This window comes from Salvelinus sp. IW2-2015, linkage group LG26 (genome assembly GCF_002910315.2).
Source record: "Salvelinus sp. IW2-2015 linkage group LG26, ASM291031v2, whole genome shotgun sequence".
In the NCBI taxonomy this organism is placed as follows: domain Eukaryota; kingdom Metazoa; phylum Chordata; class Actinopteri; order Salmoniformes; family Salmonidae; genus Salvelinus; species Salvelinus sp. IW2-2015.
Genome location: NC_036866.1, coordinates 40596100 through 40619362, shown reverse-complemented (window position 1 = coordinate 40619362; position 23263 = coordinate 40596100). Strand labels below are relative to the sequence as shown.

Sequence of the window (23263 nt, the reverse complement as noted above, 5' to 3'; positions counted from 1 at the left end):
CCCAAGTCATAGACTGTTCTCTCTGCTACTGCACGGCAAGCGGTACCGGAGCGTCAAATCTAGGACCAAAAGGCTCCTTAACAGCTTCTACCCCCAAGCCATAAGACTGCTGAACAATTCATCAAATAGCCACCCGGACTATTTACATTGACACCCCCCCCCCAATTTGTTTTTACACTGCTGCTACTTGCTGTTTATTATTTATGCATAGTCACTTTACCCCTACCTACATGTACAAATGACCTTGACTAACCTGTACCCCCGCAAATTGACTCGGTACCCGTACCCACTGTATATACAGTGAGGGAAAAAAGTATTTGATCCCCTGCTGATTTTGTACGTTTGCCAACTGACAAAGAAATTATCAGTCTATAATTTTAATGGTAGGTTTATTTGAACATTGAGAGACAGAATAACAACAAAAAAATCCAGAAAAACGCATGTAAAAAATGTTATGAATTGATTTGCATTTTAATGAGGGAAATAAGTATTTGACCCCCTCTCAATCAGAAAGATTTCTGGCTCCCAGGTGTCTTTTATACAGGTAACGAGCTGAGATTAGGAGCACACTCTTAAAGGGAGTGCTCCTAATCTCAGTTTGTTACCTGTATAAAAGACACCCGTCCACAGAAGCAATCAATCAATCAGATTCCAAACTCTCCACCATGGCCAAGACCAAAGAGCTCTCCAAGGATGTCAGGGACAAGATTGTAGACCTACACAAGGCTGGAATGGGCTACAAGACCATCGCCAAGCAGCTTGGTGAGAAGGTGACAACAGTTGGTGCGATTATTCGCAAATGGAAGAAACACAAAATAACTGTCAATCTCCCTCGGCCTGGGGCTCCATGCAAGATCTCACCTTGTGGAGTTGCAATGATCATGAGAACGGTGAGGAATCAGCCCAGAACTACACGGGAGGATCTTGTCAATGATCTCAAGGCAGCTGGGACCATAGTCACCAAGAAGTTTGCCAATGAACATCTGAATGATTCAGAGGACAACTGGGTGAAAGTGTTGTGGTCAGATGAGACCAAAATGGAGCTCTTTGGCATTAACTCAACTCGCCGTGTTTGGAGGAGGTGGAATGCTGCCTATGACCCCAAGAACACCATCCCCACCGTCAAACATGGAGGTGGAAACATGCTTTGGGGATGTTTATCTGCTAAGGGGACAGGGCAACTTCACCGCATCAAAGGGACGATGGACGGGGCCATGTACCGTCAAATCTTGGGTGAGAACCTCCTTCCCTCGGCCAGGGCATTGAAAATGGGTCGTGGATGGGTATTCCAGCATGACAATGACCCACAACACATGGCCAAGGCAACAAAGGAGTGGCTCAAGAAGAAGCACATTAAGGTCCTGGAGTGGCCTAGCCAGTCTCCAGACCTTAATCCCATAGAAAATCTGTGGAGGGAGCTGAAGGTTCGAGTTGCCAAACGTCAACCTCGAAACCTTAATGACTTGGAGAAGATCTGCAAAGAGGAGTGGGACAAAATCCCTCCTGAGATGTGTGCAAACCTGGTGGCCAACTACAAGAAAAGTCTGACCTCTGTGATTGCCAACAAGGGTTTTGCCACCAAGTACTAAGTCATGTTTTGCAGAGGGGTCAAATACTTATTTCCCTCATTAAAATGCAAATCAATTTATAACATTTTTGACATGCGTTTTTCTGGATTTTTTTGTTGTTATTCTGTCTCTCACTGTTCAAATAAACCTACCATTAAAATTATWGACTGATAATCTCTTTGTCAGTGGGCAAACGTACAAAATCAGCAGGGGATCAAATACTTTTTCCCTCACTGTAGCCTCGTTATTGTTATTTTATTGTCTTACTTTTTATTATTTTTTACTTTAGTTTACTTAACTCTTTCTTGAACTGCATTGTTGGTAAAGGGCTTGTAAGTAAGCATTTCACGGTGTTGTATTCGGCGCATGTGACAAACAAAGTTTTAATTTGAAGAACTCAAAGAGTAAATGGTTACATGTCCCTTACATAGTGTGAGGTAAAATTACAATCATATTGTGTACACAGCAGTTATTTTATACAAGCAACAGTTCCAGAACACAATGGCATTGTGCTAGGTTGCAGACATACCAGGGGTCTGTGAAAGGCATAACATCACAGTCCAACACAGAACATATCCCTTGAGAAGTTACAACAGCTCTCCCCATTCTGCCACCACAATATGATGTGTGTGGGTGTTGTGATTGTGTATGTGTTTTTTTCCAGGGCATGTATGGGTTAGAGGAGGAGGTGTTTCTCCATGTGCTGGGCTGGGAAGGGATGTATAGGAGTACTAATGACCATGCCCCAGAGGGACACAGAGGCTCAGGGACTGCAGGAGAGTGTACAGATCCTGGGACAAACCAACAGAGAGCTGAGCCTCTGAGCCACAGAGCTCCAGGACAAAGAATGAATTAAGCTCATACATTAGTTTACACTGAGGATAACTAATGTTGTTACATATACAGTAACGACGTCTAAACATGACCCATCAAGCTCATTCAAGTGATTTGTGTTGTGTCATCAATAGTGATTTATGTATAGCAAAAAAAAGGAAAGAAAAAACAGAATGCGTTTGATGAATAAAGAGAGTTATTGAAAACTTCTCTGCCCCATCTCCAATGCATAAAGGAGGGTTATCCAATTATGACCAAAGGAGGGCATCGTTGTCCTTATTTCAAGTGAAGTAGCATGTTAGATGTACGGCAAGAAGGGGGCAGAATATCCTTTCCTGAGCAGGATTGACCAAACGTAAGGTGGCAGCAGAGTGGCTTGTAAACAGACAGGGTGAGCTAGGCAGGTTCAGTAATGCTCTTCCCCTGCTCTCTCCTGCTCTTCCTGACACAGTGTCTTCCTGACACAGTCTCTTCCTGACACAGCATTGAATCAGCAGGCTCATGGTTCCTGATGTCTGTRTCTCTCCTCTTATGGTCCCTCTGTTTGTGTAGCAGTTTTTCTTTGTGCATCTGAAATCCCCTCACCTCTGGCAGGTTCATCTCTAGGGACATAAAGCAAGGTAACATGGGGACAGACTGTGAATGAAACCTGAATGAATGATTACCAGCACTATAGTATATGACTCCTTTAATTGTGGCATATTGTTTTGAAAAATACATTTAACTAAAACAACAATCACAAAATATTGGTAAAATGTAAAGATTTAGTGATGGACAAAGACAGAGAATGTAAGAAACGTGATGTCTTGATTTTAGCATAATGCTGCCTTTAAATAATAATACTATTTCCCAAATAATGGGTTAAGCAAACAGGCTCCTCATCCTGTTGACCAACTACCACGGACACTAATACTGACATGCCCCTGTCAATCTTCCTCTGCATTTGACTGAGTTGTTCTGACAGGTAGAAGCTTGCAACAAGGCACTGCTAGGCCTCAGGGCCTGCTGTGTTTCCTAGACCAACTGAAATACCCTGCTGACCCCACTGATCCATCTAGAGGCCAAGACATTTGGGTGATGTTGTTATCCATTGCGCTTCAATTCCCACAGTGGGTTACTTCCCCTTGCACGCCTGTCATTGTATGAGTGTGAGGGAGCCAGCTTCACCCTAACCTATGTCGTTGCATGTTGTGTGGGGTGAGTGTGTATTTGTATGTGTGTAACTCTAACGCCGTCTGAGATGACGGGGCTTGCTCTGGGTCCTCAGTGATGAGTGTCATGAACAAAAGAAGCAGCCAACCAGAGGACACAATATGTAACCGCCTCAAGCTCTTACTAGAAATGGGTTGCCTGGAGTCACCTCTAATGAAAAGAAACGGAATTGAGAGGTCCAGAGGGTTTCAACAACAACAAAAATATCCACAGTGAGTGGTACGTTATTTTTGAGGTGTTAGGTCGGGAAAACAATCATTGCGCAAATATTCACAGGAAACGCTGCATATGTCAGTCAATTGAAATTACCTTTAAAGGCCGTATTGTCCAGATCTGCAATCAGATTGAATCCCAGGCTTTTTTATGCAAAGTAAATCAAATCTTTGTGATAGAAGGAACATGGAATAACAAAATGTGTGGATACTGTAATTGTAACTCATATTTATTATATTGTTGTGGGGTAGGCAGGGGCAGATCTGAGCCCCCCCTTCCAAAAACTATTGGGATTTACACTACTGTTCAAAAGATTTAGAACACCTACTCATTCAAGGGTTTTTCTTTATTTTTACTATATTCTACATTGTAGAATAATAGTGAAGACATCAAAACTATGAACTAACACATATGGAATCATGTAGTAAACAAAAAAGTGTTAAACAAATCTAAATATATTTTATATTTGAGATTCTTCAAATAGCCACCCTTTGCCTTGATGACAGCTTTGCACACTCTATCTTGTTGGTGTTGTTTTGCAGTGGCACATGGAGCCTCAAACATCTAGACGTCATCTGGTCAGAAACGTCACGTTCAGGCTCCTTAGCGCMTTGACTGCAGACAAATAGCAAACCCTCACACATGCTCCACCAGCTTACCTACATTGACAGAGATGACGTGTGCAGTGACATAAACATGTTAGAAAATAATTCATAGGTGTCATTTAAAAAAAAATATTACATACACTGTAAATGCAAACATTGTGGTAGTGACCATGCAACCTGCAGCATTCTGTTTTCAACATTCTACAAGATGTTTACTGGCTCACTTGGCGTGTCAGAATCTTTTATTACTAGGCAAGTCAGTTAGGAACAYATTCTTATTTACAATGACAGCCTAGGAACAGTGGGTTAACTGCCTTGTTCAGGGGCAGAACTACAGATGTTTACCTTGTCAGTTTGGGGATTCAATCTAGCAACCTTTCAGTTACAGGCCAAACGCTCTAACCACTAGGCTACCCGCCGCCCAACATGCTTTGTTCCAGGGCTCYGTGTGCTATGCCAGGGTGTTATGTTAAGCACTGTTGCTTTGGGCTCCCGAGTGGCGCAGCGGTCTAAGGCATCTCCGTGCAAGAGGTGTCACTGCAGTCCCTGGTTCGAATCCAGGCTGCATCACATCTGGCTGTGATTGCGAGTTCCATAGGGCTGTGCACAATTGGCCCAGCGTTGTCTGGGTTTGGCTGGGGTAGGCTGTCATTGTAAATAAGGATTTGTTCTTAACTGACTTGCCTAGTTAAATAAAGGTTACATGTGCAGCTAGCTAGCTAGTACACACTACTATGTCTCAGCATCTGTGGCTTGAGAAGGTACAGCATATGCTGGAGCCAGAKCCTATAGCATAGAAATGCATTGAATAACGATAAAGTGTTTGTCCTATATCTGAGAGATACATTCACCAGACAGTTTATTAGGTGCATCCATCTAGTACCGGGTCGGACCCCCCTTTGCCTCCAGAACAGKCTGAATTCTTCAGGGAATTCTACAAGGTGTTGGAAACGTTCCACAGGGATGTTGGTCCATGCTGAKGCGATGGCATCACYRAGTTGCTGCAGATTGGACAGCGMTACATTCATGCTGTGAACAGCCCGTTCCATCTCATCCCGAAGATGCTCTATTGGGTTGAGGTCTGGGGACTGACCAGGCCACTKAAGTAAACTGAACTCACTGTCATGTTCCAGGCTATGTTTRTCCACRKCTCTGTTGTCCAGTGTTGGTGGTAACGTGRCCACTGGAGCKSCTTCTTCTTYTTTTTAGCTGATGTAGAATTGTCTGGAAATGAACTGAAATTAGGCCGATGGTAATTGATGGCTGATGATCTGTGGTCAGAGGCAACAGGATGCCCACCCGCTGCTTTTAAAAAGGGTAGGTAGCATAAACATAACCACATGTAACATATGGATTTGCATTAGTATATGCATCAAAAGTCCCAATGCAAAGTTACACATCACTTTTCAATTTTTGTAATTATTACATAAAACTGGACATAATTCCGTAGAAGGGCTTAGTCAAGTCGGAAGTTTTTTTTTCCTTCCGGGGGTGTGATGTAATATGGAGGACCCTGCAAGCCAGTCAATTCTAAGACTGACCCCAATTAGTCGACTGGTCGATTGTTTGGTCGATAGGCTGTTAGTCGACCAATAATTTCTGAGTCGAGCAGTAGCAAATATATTCAGTTTTATGGCACACAAGACACCTGTCTGATTCGTGCCCATCTCAGTAAACGAATGCATTGCGGAGGCTGCAGGGATGGTGCAGTCCAGGAAGAAGGGGAGTGTGGCTAATAGTTTATTGATGCTTGATCTGGCAATGCTGTCCATAGGCTCTGTATAGAGGGTGTGACGCAACTGTGCAGCCTCCGGAGGCTTGCAAAGTCTAGCTCCATATGCTTCCATTTAAAAAAAAAAATACAATGTATAGGGCTCCATATAGCTCTTTATAACTCCGCATTGATATGATTCGCTGATGGTAGGTGGGGGTGGGAGATCCTGTATGAACAGAAACTCACTGACTTGACAACTTTATTCACAACAGCTCTGCGAAGTGCAAGAAGRATGAATACCTGACTTCTACAGAGGCCATATCGCAGTAAATGCTGTACAGCCACTGCAGATGTCAGATTGACCATGCAGAGCCTTTAAGATGCACAATACACGTCTCTCAAGAATGCGCTATCCCGTCAATTTGCACATTCATTGTTTCATAACATCATTGTGTGAATTGTTTGTGTTTGTGTGTGTCTATCAATCCCCATTACATACACTATATATACAAAAGTATGTGGACACCCCTTCAAATTGGATTGTGGATTCAGCTATTTCAGCCACACCCGTTGCTGGCAGGTGTATAAAATCGAACACGCAGCCATGCAATCTCCATAGACAAACACTGACTTGTTGGAAAGGTGGCATCCTATGACGCTGCCACGTTGAAAGTCACTGAGATAAGTAAGGCCATTCTCCTGCCAGTTTGTCTAATTTCTGTCCTGCTAGAGCTGCCCTGGTCTGTAAGTGCTGTTATTCTGAAGTGGAAACATCTAGGAGCAACAACGGCTTAGCCGGGAAGTGGTAGGCCACACACAAGCTTACAGAAGTGGACCGCCGAGTGCTGAAGTGCGTAGCATGTAGAAATCTCTGTCCTCGGTTGCAACACTCACTACCGAGTTCCAAACTACCTCTGGAAGCAACGTCAGCACAAGAACTGTTCGTCGGGAGCTTCATGAAAATGGGTTTCAATGGCCGAGCAGCCGCATAAAGCCTAAGATCATACCAAGTGTCGGCTGGAGTGGTGTAAAGCTCACCGCCATTGGACTCTGGAGCAGTGGAAATGCGTTCTCTAGAGTGATGAATTAAACTTCGCCATTTGGCAATCTGATGAACAKATCTGGGTTTGGTGGATGCCAGGAGAACGCTACCTGCCCCATTGCATAGTGCCAACTGTAAAGTTTAGTGGAGGAGGAATAATGGTCTGGGGCTGTTTTCATGGTTTGGGCTAGGCCCCTTAGTTCCAGTAAAGGGAAATCATAACACTACAGCACACAATGACATTCTATGTGTTTTAATAAAAATCAACTATATGTGTCCACATACTTTTTTATATAGTGTACATTAAAGTAAACCAAGTTTTGGAACTCCAGCTATCAAAGAATGTTAGCTATATGCAGTGATCTTTGCCAGCAAGCTAGTCAAGTAGCTAACGTTAGCTATTTAGCCAACTAGCTATTAGCCTAGCCATCCACCATGGTTATGGTAAGCAAGCTAAAGCCTTACTTCTCGAGACCAGCTAGAACACAACACAACTAAAGCATAACCGCAGACTAAAAGCAAAGAGAGAGCAGAGACTTACAGATTGATGGTTGGGGCCCATCTGATGGTTAAACTTTTAAAAGAGTTAGCTACCAAAGCGAAAGGGAGGCGGGCATTTCAATGGGTCAAAATAGATAGATTCCAGATGTCAGTCAGCTAGCGCGCTAGCACTAAGCCAAGGTGGAAAAAGTTACAAAACTCCCGTAGCCTACTTCACAGAGAACATGGCAAAAAGTTGACAAAACAAAAAGGAGAACATACGAGGTACTACACTTTTGGAGCTAGCAGGTATGATTTTCTCTTTTGTTTTGAGCCCAAGGCAAGAAGGCACCAGAGCCTGCCGTGCTAARGGGTTCCCACTAGATAACACAGCCACKWAGTCTGAAAASCATGAGGTGTGGCTAACGTTAGCCAGCTTGAGCAAGCTACTGAGCTAGCATTTGAACTCTMTAGCAGAGTAGATCCTCCATATGACMTTGAGAAATAGTGCATTGTGTATAGTTTAGAAGTTACCTGGAAATAAGTTAACATGTAATCACCCAAAAACATAACTATGTTTGTACTTATAGGTAACCAGATCTTGACTACACTGCGGTTACATTGGTAAGTAAAAACTCATGCCTCCTACCCTTCAAGTACACATGGTCGTCTGTTGTGCTGGTGTTTTCCCGATAGTTTTTTACTCAGCTCTGCAGCTCTCTACCTTCAAGCGGAGACAATCAACCAAACACACATACACACACAGGGTGGCAGTCAGCCTTCCTTCCCCACCATGCCCCTGACATCCATCAACACCAAGGCCACKCTGACAATTCTTCCCAATCAATAGTAGGTGTCAGGACAGCATAGGGCCACAGCCATCCTTGTCAAGAGCACACATTAATCCATGTTGCGGTCAGTCAGGGGATAAGTAATAGACTTAGGGCTTGATTCAATCTGTATATAACGGTGAACTTTACTGATAAAGATTGAATCCACCCCTTAATCAGTCTGGCCTAGAGAGGACAGATAGTGCACAGATACAGCTTCACCTCTACCCAATGGAGCGAGACACAGGGGGATGCTTTAGCAATGTACGGATTCCTTTAGTGTGCTGCGCTACTCATGTATATAAGGTAAAATAAACAAAACTGTATAGCTATTCAACAGGTACAAATATTGCAATTTTATTTGCATATAAAGGCAACTAAATGTATTACAAGTTAAACAAAAGTTTCATAAACCAGGAAACTAAACAGGCATTTACAATGACAAAAGACTACTGTTGGCAACTTTTTTGCGTGCTAGCAAGATCGCATTTTCACACTGTGCAACAAAACAAAAATAATTAGCAAAATTCTTATTACCGTATTTTAGGGGACAACTCACTTTTGCGTCGGCWGCTGTGAAATATAATTTAAACAGCTGTTTGCTGAATATCGATAAAAATATAAAAGTGAGATGAAAATGCATGTGTGCTTTGAATAGCATGTAACATACATTTTTGAAAGGCTTTAGTGGGCCTATATAAATTCACACAAACACCAATTCACATGTACTCCATGGAAGATGGGGACATTTGAGAATATACATAATATGTTGCGTCCTGTTGAATGTAACCCAGATCAAGGTAGATGATGTACCGGTACATACTTTTCCAAAACAAATGTGAGAGCCCAAGGGACTACCGTATATAATAACTGGAAACATTTCATATATTCAAAATGTTTCATTTTCAACAATACACGGGGCTTTAACAGAGACCAAATAACTTTTGTTACAATGCCAAATGCATGTTCTATTATCGTCATGAGGTCAAGTATTGCTGATGTAGAGGGTACGATTACTGTCAGGCAGTGTACTTGCCTGTCAGACAAAAAGCGTATACGGTTGAAGTCGAAAGGTTACATACACCTTATCCAAATACATTTAAAATCAGTTTTTCACAATTCCTGACCTTTAATCCTAGTAAAAATTCCCTGTCTAGGATCACCACTTTATTTTAATAATGTGAAATGTCAGAATAATAGTAGAGAATMATTATTTCAGCTTTTATTTCTTTCATCACATTCCCAGTGGGTCAGAAGTTTACATACACTCAATTAGTATTTGGTAGCATTGCCTTTAAATTGTTTAACTTGGGTCAAACATTTCGGGTTGCCTTCCACAAGCTTCCCACAATAAGTTGGGTGAATTTTGGCCCATTCCTCCTGACAGAGCGGGTGTAACTGAGTCAGGTTTGTGGGCCTTCCTTGCTCGCACACGCCTTTTCAGTTCTGCCCACAAATTTTCTATAGGATTGAGGTCAGGCTTTGTGATGGCCACTCCAATACCTTGACTTTGTTGTCCTTAAGCCATTTTGCCACAACTTGGAAGTATGCTGCTGGGCCATTGTCCATTTGGAAGACCCATTTGCGACCAAGCTTTAACTTCCTGACTGATGACTTGAGATGTTGCTTCAAATATATCCACATAATTTTCCTCCCTCATGATACCATCTATTTTGTGAAGTGCACCAGTCCCTCCTGCAGCAAAGCACCCTCACAACATGATGGTGCCACCTCCATGCTTCACGGTTGCGATGGTGTTCTTCGGCTTGCAAGCATGACCCTATTTCTCCAAACATAACGATGGTCATTATGGCCAAACAGTTCTGTTTTTGTTTCATCAGACCAGAGGACATTTCTACAAAAAGTACGACTTTGGCCCCATGTCAGTTGCAAACCGTAGTTGGCTTTTTTATGGCGGTTTTGGAGCAGTGTCTTCTTCTGCTGAGCGCCTTTCAGTTATGTCGATATATGACTCCTTTTACTGTGGATATAGATACTTTTGTACCTGTTTCCTCCAGCATCTTCACAAGGTCCTTCCTGTTGTTGTTCTTTTCGCACCAAAGTACATTAATCTCTAAGAGACAGAATGCGTCTTCTTCCTGAGCGGTATGAGGCTGCGTGGTCCCATGGTGTTTATACTTGCGTACTATTGTGTGTACAGATGAATGTGGTACCTTCAGGTGTTTGCTCCCAAGGATGAACCAGACTTGTGGAGGTCTACAATTATTTTTCCTGAGGTCTTGGCTGATTTTTCCCATGATCTCAAGCAAAAGGCACGAGTTTGAAGGTAGGCTTGAAATATATCCACAGGTACACCTCCAATTGACTCAAATTATGTCAATTAGACTATCAGAAGCTTTTAAAGCCATGACATAATTTTCTGGAATTTTCCAAGCTGTTTAAAGGCACAGCCAATTTAGTGTATGTAAACTTCTGACCCACTGGAATTGTGATAGTGAATTATAAGTGAAATAATCTGTCTGTAAACAATTGTTGGAAAAATGACTTGTGTCATGCACAAAGTTGATGTCCTAACCGACTTGCCAAAACTATAGTTTGTGGAGTGGTTGAAAAACKAGTTTTAATGAKTCCAACCTAAGTGTATGTAAACTTCCAACTTCAACTGTACGTCTTCAGAGAGAAAACAAAGAATGACAAATGGCACAGAAAACCAGTTATTGCAGCAAATGCAAACAATTGGAAAATATGAAATATTTTACAAAGTTCATAATTTCATTACCAGAATCAGATTTTCATGCATTTTTACAAGCATTTTTACAAAAGCCAAATATCTTGAAGATTAACATTTAGTACAACTCATTTGATWAAAAAAATGCTGGTTTATTTCCGATGCTCTATGGGTTGGGCAGGTCGAATATGATGGGGGGGTTGGTGGGCTGGAAACTGGCTGTACAGGTGGAGGAGTTGATAAAAGTTGTGCATCCATCCGTCATAATGCCGTACCCTGCAGACAGAGYACAGAGAAATAAGACACCAGAGTCAAAAAAMAGACAATAACAGGTCTGTTAAGCCAGAGATGCATGGCACAGGATAGCCCCCACTGATACAGTATTAAGTGTCGCCCTAGTACAGCATCCATGTTAGGAAGTGCTTTGCCTGAAATTGGACTCCTTCCTATAATTGTGTAAACAGTAGGTGCCAAGGCAGCAGCTACTCTTCCTGGGGTCCAGCAAAAGTAATGTAATGGGGATSCATAATAAATACAAATACAATATGGATGCTGTACGTCAGTACTCTACCAATCTGCTATTGCGTAGAACCAGGACTATGGAGGACAGGGTACAGAAAACTCACCCTCGTGGATGCCACCGAAGGCGTGGAGCTTGGGTCGGACCCTCTGCTGTACCGTGTTCAGCAGCTCCACACAGCCCACTCTCTGGAGCTCCTTGGGGACCCAGTCACGGAAACCTGTCCCAAACCACYCCAATAGATTGATTAACACACACTGGATTAAGCATAAGAAAGATACATTTGTAACGAAAATACATTGAACAACAATTCATTTGTAACATGTAGTAAGACCAGTCAGGCACAAACTAAGGGCAACATTTTCCCCTGTCTTAACGCTGTTCGGAATTACATTACAAAACAATGTGTTACTAACATATGTGCTGTGAATGTTTGAATGGAACATAGGCAATACATTAAATTTTCTGTCCAAAAATGATGCAGAAAAATTAATCCATGCTTTTGTTACTTCTAGGTTAGACTACTGCAATGCTCTACTTTCCGGCTACCCGGATAAAGCACTAAATAAACTTCAGTTAGTGCTAAATACGGCTGCTAGACCCAAAAATGTGATCATATTACTCCAGTGCTAGCCTCCCTACACTAGCTTCCTTTAAGGCAAGGGCTGATTTCAAGGTTTTACTGTTAACCTACAAAGCTTACATGGGCTTTGCTCCTACCTATTTTCCGATTTGGTCCTGCCGACATACCTACACGTACGCTACAGTCACAAGACGCAGGCCTCCTAATTGTCCCTAGAATTTCTAAGCAACAGCTGGAGGCAGTGCTTTCTCCTATAGATCTCCATTTTTTATGGAATGGTCTGCCTACCCATTGTGAGAGACGCAGACTCGGTCTCAACCTTTAAGTCTTTACTGAAGACTTATCTCTTCAGTGGGTCATATGATTTGGTTGTTCTGGCCCAGTAGTGTGAAGGTGAACGGAAAGGCTCTGGAGCAACGAACCGCCCTTGCTGTCTCTGCCTGGCCGGTTCCCCTCTCTCCACTGGGATTCTCTGCCTCTAACCCTATACAGGGACTGGCTTACTGGTGCTCTTTCATGCCGTCCCTAGGAGGGGTGCATCACTTGAGTGGGTTGAGTCACTGATGTGATTTCCTGTCTGGGTTGGCGCCCCCCATGGGTTGTGCCGTGGCGGAGATCTTTGTGGGCTATACTCGGCCTTGTCTCAGGATGGTAAGTTGGTGGTTGAAGATATCCCTCTAGTGGTTGGGGCTGTGCCTTGGCAAAGTGGTGTGGTTATATCCTTCCTGTTTGGCCCTGTCCGAGGTTATCATCGGATGGGGCCACAGTGTCTCCTGACCCCTCCTCTCTCAGCCTCCCGTATTTATGCTGCAGTAGTTATTGTCGGGGGCTAGGGTCAGTTTGTTATATCTGGAGTACTTCTCCTGTCTTATCCAGTGTCCTGTGTGAATTTAAGTATGCTCTCTCTAATTCTCTCTTCTCCTTCTCTCTTCTCTCTCTCGGAGGACCTGAGCTCTAGGACCATGCCTCAGGACGACCTGACATGATGACTCCTTGCTGTCCCCAGTCCACCTGGCCGTGCTGCTGCTCCAGTTTCAACTGTTCTGCCTGCGGCTATGGAACCCTGACCTGTTCCCGGACGTGCTACCTGTCCCAGACCTGCTGTTTTCAACTCTCTAACTACGTGATATTAATTATTTGACCATTCGCTGGTCATTTATGAACATTTGAACATCTTGGCCATGTTCTGTTATAATCTCCACCCGGCACAGCCAGAAGAGGACTGGCCACCCCTCATAGCCTGGTTCCTCTCTAGATTTCTTCTTAGGTTTTGGCCTTTCTAGGGAGTTTTTCCTAGCCACCGTGCTTCTACACCTGCATTGCTTGCTGTTTGGGGTTTTAGGCTGGGTTTCTGTACAGCACTTTGAGATATCAGCTGATGTACGAAGGGCTATATAAATAAATTTGATTTGATTAGAGWTTTTTTTTACTGGTAATAGCTTCAACGTAGGCTAGACATTAACAATATAATACACAGACAATAATATTATTTTAGTTAAATATTAAAAACATAGGCAACAAGACCAGCCTCATCTGGACTATTCATAATCTACCATTATTGTCCATGTTTTATTCTTATCTCGTAGCCTTCTCAGTACATTCATGTAATTATACTTTATGTGGAAAGGTTAATTAGCATACTCTCCCCCAAACCTCCTTTTGACACTTCCATTTTTGGCTCCACCTACGCAGACGCAAATACAGGTGAGGCGAAAATACCCAACTCGTCATTGCACAGGCTTTGTWGCTCGTTGTGCGTGTTTTTTTCCAGTGAGGAAAAGGTCACCCAAACTCTGCTTCCATTGCTAACAGTTAAAGCCCGAACTATATGTTATTTTGGGTCCGATACCGATTCAGATTTTTTGGAGGGGGAAAATTGACCTKTACTGATATATCTGCTAATATACTGTTTTACAGCGGGGAATTTTTTCAATACTGAATTCTCATAAAGTGCCATRCAAAACAGCAATTGTCCAAGAAATATGCTTAAAATGTTAATTTCTAACATTGTGACAATAATGAAAATTACCGCAAGTGCTCAGATAAGCATGAGATTCCAGTTTTCATCCTATTTATTGAATATCAGCTATCGGTGAAATTATTTCCAGTATGTGCAATGAATGAGTGACACAGTAATCATACGGGCAAATAAGTGCAACCAGTTTTAGCAGTCTGTGGGATAATATCCTACACACTATGATGTGGAATAGAGTGMTTGGCGGTTATATGAACTCAACTCACCGAGGGGAGGTCCATGGGTCATGAGAACGTCTATACCCTCTGGAACCTGATTCCACTTGTCCAGTAGTGACTGACCGCGGGGAAGGTTAAAACCCCAGCCATTAAACCACGGCGTCCTGTAGAAACGGTTCAAAGGAATCTACATTACACACACCTGCACAAAATACTGAATACAGTATATGTGCATACATGCAATTCAAACATGAACACAGAACTGAGTACAATGTTTTTTATAAATTGCGAGAAGGAGAGAAACAGTTTTTTKCACCAGGACATACAGTTCATTCGTAAAGTAGTCAGGCCCCTTCCCTTTTCCCACATTTTGTTACAGCCTTATTCCCACATGGATTTAAAAAATTGTTCCCCTTAATCTACACACAATACCCCATAAAGAGAAATTAAATGACAAAGCAAAAACAGTTTATTTTTATTTTTTGCAAATGTATTCAAAATAAAACAGAAAAAACTTATTTACATAGGTATTCAGACCTTTTGCTATGAGACTTGAAATTGAGCTCAGGTGAATCCTGTTTCCATTGATCACCTGTGGTAAATTAAATTGATTGGACATGATTGGAAAGGAACACACCTGTCTATATACAGTCCCACAGRTGACAGTGCATGTCAGAGAAAAAAAACAAGCCATTAGGTTGTCCATAGAGCTCTGAGACAGGATTGTGTTGAGGCACAGATCTGGGGAAGGGTACCAAAAAATGTCTGCAGCATTGAAGGTCCCCAAGAACACAGTGGCCTCCATCATTCTTAAATGGAAGAAGTCTGGAACCACCAAGACTCTTCCTAGAGCTGGCTGCCCGGCCAAACTGAGCAATCGGGGGAGAAGGGCCTTGGTCAGGGAGGTAACCAAGAACCAGATGGTCACTCTGACAGAGCTTCAGAGTTCCTCTGTGGAGATGGGAMAACCTTCCAGAAGGACAACCATCTCTGCATCACTCCACCAAATCAGGCCTTTATGGTAGTGGCCGGACAGAAGACACTCCTCAGTAAAAGGCACATGACAGCCCGCTTGGAGTTTGCTATAAGGCAACTAAAGGACTCTCAGACCATGAAAAACAAGATTCTCTGGTCTGATGAAACCAAGATTGAACTCTTTAGCCTGAATGCCAAGCATCACACCTGGAGGAAACCTGACACCATCCCTACGGTGAAGCATGGTGGTGGCAGCATCATGCTGTGGGGATGTTTTTCAGCGGTAGGGACTGGGAGATTAGTCAGGATCGAGGCAAAGATGAACGGAGCAAAGTACAAAGAGATCCTTGCTCCAGAGCGRTCAGGACCTCCGAATGGGGCAACGGTTCACCTTCCAACAGGACAACGATCCTAAGCACACAGCCAAGGCAACGCAGGAGTGGCTTCGGGACAAGTCGCAATGTCCATTAGTGGCCCAGCCAGAGCCCGGACTTGAAAATCTCTGTAGAGACCTGAAAATAGCTGTGTAGCGACGCTCCCCCTCCAACCTGACAGAGCTTGAGAGGATCTGCAGAGAAGAATGGGAGAAACCACAAATACAGGTGTGCCATGCTTGTAGCGTCATACCAAGAAAACTTGAGGCTGTAAATCGCTGCCAAAGGTGCATCAACAAAGTACTGAGTAAAGGGTCTGAATACTTATGTAAATGTGATGTTTCAGTTTCTTTTGATAAAATTAGAAAATGTAAGAAAAACTTTTTTTGCTTTGTCATTATGGGGTATTGTGTGTAGATTGATGAGGAAAAAATATATGTAATCAATTTTAGAATAAGGCTGTAACGTAACAAAATGTGGAAAAAGTCAAGGGGTCTGAATTCTTCCGGGGGSTGGGGGGGTTCCCTCCCAGATTGGATTTTTTTTTTTCTGTATTATTGGTGTAGAAAGACTTGACTTTACTGAACATTTTTWAATTCAGTGTGATGTTATTTTGGGGGAATATCATCTGGGTGTACGCCTATGAGAATCAGAAAATATTTTCTAAGTAAGAGAACCTTAAACCTTTAACCTGTCTTCGAGATTAAAGTCTTATTTACAGATTTACTTATAAGTTGTTTAGTGGTGTTTTTGCAGCACACGTGATGGTAGATTTCGCAAAACAAATACCCACTGGATTGATGAAAATAATCATGATATCATTGATTATTTGACATCATGGTAAGCATAGGCTAGCATGTAATTGAGGTTTTCGGGAAAGCCTTTCCATCTACCAGAGGACTGTTTTCATTAGCATCAATACACAAAGTGGTAGACATGCGAACTGCACACACGGACATTCTCGTTGCCCTTTCATAAAGTTGTTCATATCTTATGATAAACTTGGACAAATGAATTTAGGTCAATACATTTTGGSAATATTGTTGAATTCCATTTTAATGCCTGGATTCTGTGAGAGCCCTAATTATCATATTTGAACCAGAATGAGGCTCTCCACCACCTATTGGTGTAGTTACGATACACCATCTTCATAAAATGTTTTCATCATTTATCTACATATAAAATCACCAACAAGCCTAAGCCTACCAGTAGCCTATCCATAGTAGGGAGCCAAATTGATGGCTCTCACCGATTCGATAGGTTACACCGACTGACGAGACACACACTTTAGCATCATGTCCGGCAAGCCCCAACATCCTAGGAAAGGAAACCTAGGAAATCCTTTGGTTTACTTGTCCCGATGCGATATCATGGATATAAACACATTGCATGATTTATGAATGGCAAAGGGTTATAGATGTACTTTATTCGTTCAGTTTGACCTTTTTTATAAACTAGTCCACGCTTGTTCAGTTGTCAAATCAAAGCACAGTAAATAGCAGGGACGTCGCTAGGCCTATTTTAGGGGGGCTTWAGCCACAGTGGAYCATAGTGTTCAGTTCTCCACCGTGTATTTCTTACTGATGTTTCAGTCTCTTCTTTCTGTAACTGAGGGACGACATAAGTTCCTCCAGAAAGAGACTGGAGATCTGGCAGAAGCTTGTTTCYGCAAACAAGCTGTATGTGACACACTGATAGGCAAGCGCACAGATGCATTTGCCACAGAACTTTATGACAGAACCAAAGCACTCGGTGAAATTCACAATATTCCAGAGGCAGATGCAGCAAGAAAGTGCAAACAAAGAGAGATTGTGTGGTGGAGGCCTCCTTGGGATTAGGTAGAGAATTGTCAGGGATCCCAAACAATGAAAACAGAGTTGTTGCTCCCCTGTTTGGACAAGATGGATTCTCGACTGTAGATGCAGGTCTGCTCAAAGGCATACAGGCATGCAGCCCCAACTCAAAYAAATTCCTCGATACATCATGCTTAACTGAGTTTGCCAAGCACTACGGTATTGATGTTATAACAGAAGAGATGTTGGTGGCCAGAAACTTTCTTGCCCGGAGAGGCCGGATGTCCTCCCAAAGATATGSTTGCTGTGCATAACCTCCTGGATGATGATATGTTTCCTTCTCTGAAGGAAATCATTCAGGTMGCCCTCACAATTCCTGTGAGCAGCTGCTCCGGTGAAAGGTCCTTTAGTGCACTGCGCAGGCTGCGATCCTGGTTGCGTAAGACAATGGGTCAGAAAAGGCTTGCAAATCTTGCAGCCATGTCCATTGAGGGTGAAGTGCTTAGGCCACTAAGCCACAATAGTGTCATTGACCGCTTTGCCACCTTTAAAAATAGGAGGTACACGTTGATGCGTCCACCCACAAAATAAGCATCAAAAGAGAGAAGCAGGAGGAGCAGTTCCTTAATATAGGTTGTAATATTTGTTTGGGATCGTACTTTATCAGATTTTATTCGTAATTATTTTTCCATTTTATTTAGCTCATTAGTTGAATTTAGTTTTGCTCCTTTGTGGATGATACTGTRTTTTTCTAATGGTATAACATGACCTGCATCTCTCGCTCTCTCCCCCCAAATAAAATCCCAAAGTATTTTGGCTACGTAGCACAGCCATTTTTGTGCCTTTTGTTGTTGGATGGATGGGGACAGAGTGGACTTTAATTTCTTTATTTGGATATAATTTAAGTAAGTCATATTAGATCAGTGTCTAACCTAATGTAACGTCTACTTCCAGCTAACACTCTCAAACACATAGAGCCCCTGAACGCAGCCCACTCTCCAGATCCCAAACGCCTGAATTCTGATCACACACCTGTATGTCATTATCACACAKTATTTACTTCAGTTCTTTGCACCGCATCATTGTGAGGTATTGTTTGTTTTGTGACACACGCCTATTCGGAGCTCTGTTTTTCCCGTGATTTACTCCTGCCGTGTATGATAGTTTTTGCCTGCATCACTAACGACGCCTTTTGCCTATTCCCTGCCTGTACTTTAGCCTATTGGATTTCCTGTTATCAATCTATTGCCTGATCTCCTGGACGACGTTACTAGCCTTTTCCCTGCCTGTGTTGTTGCCTTTTTGGACCCCCTGTGTATGACTTTCTGCCTGCCCCTGGACCCAGCTACCTGCCTCCTCCTATGGTCATTTACCAATAAACACCTGCTGCGCCCTGCACTTGAAACCAGCTCTCTGTCTCCCATCGTGTTCATTACACACAAACTATGAGACTGGTATACCTTTAGCTAACCTTGACCAAAAATAACCTTATTTTGATAGATTTTACACCCATTGTTCCTTTAAAAATACATGATGAAAATATGTTGGGGGAGTATGCCCAGACCCCCCCTATCCATGAATCTCTGGTGACATCCATGGTAAATAGCAAATGCGCCATGAGTCCGCATGGCTGGCTATGTGAAACACGTGAAAGAAAATAAATGAATATGCCACTCGCTTTATCGCTTTATGACTGACAGGCGCCTATCCTATCAATAGATCGCTAGAAGATGCCCAGAGAAAAAGAGAGAGAAAGAGAGAGGAAGAGAGAGCTGAAGACAGCGAGCCATAGCGGGAGATAGAGGGCTATTAGATGACCAGGACATTCATTCTGGCCACACGGCTGAGCCACAGCATAACAGAGGTCATCCAAAGAGGAGGCAAATTGATTAAGCTGTCAGCACCAATGAGAAAGAGCATGTTAAGAGATTTATGTCTCTCRTGGGACAGGCCTCGTAACACACACATCAGTATGTATGGGCAGCCCTGCCTTGACTGCCGCCTTTATACCGACTGCTCAGACAGCCAGGGAGGTAAAGAGATGGCCCGGCCTCAARGGCCAGACAGCACGGCACACATCATCAGGCCACGGCTAAATCTGTCCAGAGCTGCCTGGGAGAGGGTGGYGAGACGGACGGGGGGCGGAGTGGAAGCTCTTTGGTCTCGACTAAATGAACGCTGATAGCTGTGGCTTTATGACCGATGTGGCCCGTGGGGCATTTATCAACCTGCCTGGACAGTCTAGGCTACACCGTGGCGCAGGTCTCTCTGGAGGGTTCAACCCAGGGCTGCTGCTGCCTCCGGGGGACATTAACTACATACAAAACACTCCAGATTGATGCTTCCCTTCTGACCAAAGATGCATTTCCCGGTTCGAGTCATTCCAGTCCTAACRTAAAGAATCTGGCGTATAAGAAACGCATGAGCTCCGTTCCTTTCTTAACGGTCCCGACGAGAGAGAAAACATGTCAGGGGGAGGTTCTCGTCTGCACTGTTCAACCAATCCAGTAGATGTGGAGTTAAGATGCAGTGTCCTCTGTTAAACTKCAGGCAACTCTTTCRATTTCCCCTGATGCCTCTAGTTGTTTCCAACCCMCTGAGGGTGTTCCAGTCCAGGTAAGCCTCTGGACCAACTTTCACATCGAATAATGTGAGAGTTTGAATCAGGCACATTTTGTAGAGTGTGGCTTTCAACTAAATGAAAACATAACTTGCTCCTARTGCCAAGTTCAATTCAAATGCAAATTTGATTTGTATGGTCTTGTTACATATCAGCATTTCTGTTAAACCCCCCACTGTGCGATAGCAAAGGCCCGCTGACACAGCTCTGCCCTGCGTTGCTCACAAACAGCCAATTCATATTGACTGCACCTATATATTTCCCTCCAGGCTAGGTAACACTGCCTTCTCCAACCTTGTGACTCAAAGCTGAGCCTGTTCTGTGTTAGAACTGGATCCTACTGCTGACACCAGTGCACAGATTAATCCTGCGTTTTCCCCCGGCGTCTCTCTCGATCCCAGCAGAGCAGACAGAGATGAGAGGTGAACAATGAGCTGTGCTGCTCAACACAGGAGCCTGTAAGAGACAGGAAGTGGAGGGGGGGGAGGAGAGGCAGGCTCCGGGCCGGGACTCCATTATCTTCACATGCTGTGGGGGAGCCGGAGCAGAGGGAGCAAGAGCATCACCTCGTTGGGGGGGGCCTTGGGAAGAAGGTACACATACCTCTTTATGTTGTCATACCGTCAGAGGATTCACGACAAGACAAAGACCAGAAATAGGGGGMGGACAACAGAAAAAACAACCTTAGCATCCCCCAATTTTATCATGGACAAAAATGATTTAAAGTGCCCACATAGGCCTAAACATATCAGCAAAGATTGGGGGGGGGTAGGATATTGAGGGTAGCTGGACCAAGTAGACATGAGATAAGATCAGATGAGATTTAACTCTGCCTTCTCCCACTGTGGCTGTCATCACTAGGCTAACTGACAGACTACCTCTGGCCACTGCTGTTGTCTCCTGTTGGGGAATGATCCATCAGGACGTGTGGAGCGCTGGCCTCCGCTGTCTGCCCGGACTCAGGCTGATAAAAGAAGTAATGCTAGTTCCTGCCCTGCATGCCTGGGCCCTCTGCTTTAAGAGGCCAGCGGCAGCTTGATCGTGATTGATGACAGAGTAAATAAAGCACAGTGCCTGCTTTAGAGCATGGTGTGTCGGGGGGTATACACATGGGTGCAATCCTTCACCATTGCTAGGGCTAGCGTTTCTGCAGACCCACCCCCCTCCGGCAGGCAGGCAGACATTCGGCAGATAAAGCCCTGCAATAACAGCCACTGTCTGGACTTGCTGCTATCTGATCATCACCTCACTCTCTGTCATTACACACACACACACACACACACACAGTACGTGCGCACACAACGTACACACACGCAAACGCAAACACACATTTCTGCTTTTCCAAGCATAGATCTGACAACGTCCTCTTGTTAAATATGCCAACCTGCACAGTGTACATCGTCTTGACACAACAAGCTATGCATGTCATTGGTTTGAACTTTATTAGCATGTGAGCTTGGTGACCTGTCAGCTGAACCGAACACAGAATGCAGACACGGGCCAGACATTTTTAGCTCTAAAACAGTGCCCCAACCGCACCCCTAGCTTCAGGTTATTTATGAAAGCGGTCAGGTCAGCCACTAATGCACTGCCTCGCGAGTCCCTCAAGTCTCTCCAATCTAAAAGGGCTACTGGAATCTTCAAATATTAATCCACTCAGTCAGGACTATCTGTGGGTAGTAGCACTAGACTAGAAGTGAGGGGCATAGGGCTGTGTATGGCTGTAATGTTGAACAACTCTCTGCTGCAGCAGAGTGTTACTGAGAGGGAAATAAAGGGCCTGGGGATTTCCTGTCTGTCCAGTCTGTCTGTAATGGCATAGGATGCTACATACCTGGACACATACTCTGTCAGTCACAATACTGACATGAGGAAGCTAAATGGTAAAATGCTGCATTCTTCTGAGTAAAGCCTACCATCTCCTGTTTCTCTCTATCGCCTGCCCTGGCCTGGACAGATGGTCTTAGCTTCTAGCAAACACTAGTCACACTACACTTCACTGTGTCGTGTACTCAGCCAGGCTTGTTGTGACACTGCACTGGTGGTCCAATCAACCCCTCAACCCCACTGAGTAGGCTAGCTGCATCCTCCTCAGTCTGAATGTCACCTGGTAGTACGATCAGCTCTTCTGCATTCATTCATTTGCTAGTCATTGAAGCCTGGGAGTAATCATCAGTAGTCTACACACACCACAGAGGGCTGCACACACACGTCGTCTCGTCCAAGGTCTCCTCTACCGAGATGGCTCTGGATGACCCTGGTTAGTCAAACGAGCCGCATAATTCATTGTGGTAAAGGGCACCGCACTGGTTGGTTATTTCACAGATCATTACATTGTGGTGCTAGACGGAGGCTGTTAAAGCACTTGTGATGTCACTGTAAAAATGTGGATGATGTTGAGGTAACAAGGCTCTGGCTGGCTCCTGGGGGGGAGTGGTGGTGGGGTAATAGCAAGGCCTCTTACCGCTGACTGGCACATACAGGGACTGAGGAGGGGCAGGCTCACAGAAACACATCGCTAGAGAAATTGGCGTCAGCGGTGGGATTTGCGCCTAACACCTGAACATCATTCAACCTGGACACATAAGTCAAAGGCCCTAGCCTTCCGAATCCACTGTGGCAGGCTGGAGTTCATCCAAAATGGTAATCCTCTGAATAGAGGGCAGGCATCTCCTCCTCTCGTCTGTGGGTGTTCATCCCATTCCTAATCTGGGCCATACTTATTGTCTGCCTGACCCACTCTTCTCTCAGCCCCCCCCTTCCTCCCCTCTCCCCCCACCACCACCCCTATGACCCCCGCCTGCCGCCTTCGTGGCAACCTGGCCCCTCGTCCTGTGCGCAAGTTTGCCCTGCCTACCTGGCGCTGTGTGAGAGCCTCCCGCGCTGTGCTGCAGTCAGCCAGAGCAGGACAATGCACTGCTGAAAGATCTGAGGAGGGTAGCGGACATGAGCAGCTAATTAACACTGACGTGCAGCTTGCACCTCCGGGTCAAAGGTCACTTCACAATCAGTGATGTC

General features: G+C 44.1%; 1 protein-coding gene across 2 annotated transcripts in view; it reads right to left on the bottom strand.

Moving 5' to 3' along the window:
* Positions 1–11267: 11267 nt before the first annotated feature.
* Positions 11268–23263, bottom strand: part of LOC111953071 (metallophosphoesterase MPPED2) — a 53569-nt gene continuing 41573 nt past the window's right edge. For both annotated transcript variants that reach the window (XM_023972162.2, XM_023972163.2), the window contains exons 5-7: positions 14532–14647; positions 11814–11927; positions 11268–11463 (exon numbers count right to left, since the gene is read on the bottom strand). In XM_023972162.2, coding sequence (XP_023827930.1) covers positions 11354–11463; positions 11814–11927; positions 14532–14647 — 340 coding nt within the window. In that variant the 3' untranslated portion in view covers positions 11268–11353. The remainder of the gene's footprint in view (positions 11464–11813; positions 11928–14531; positions 14648–23263) is intronic.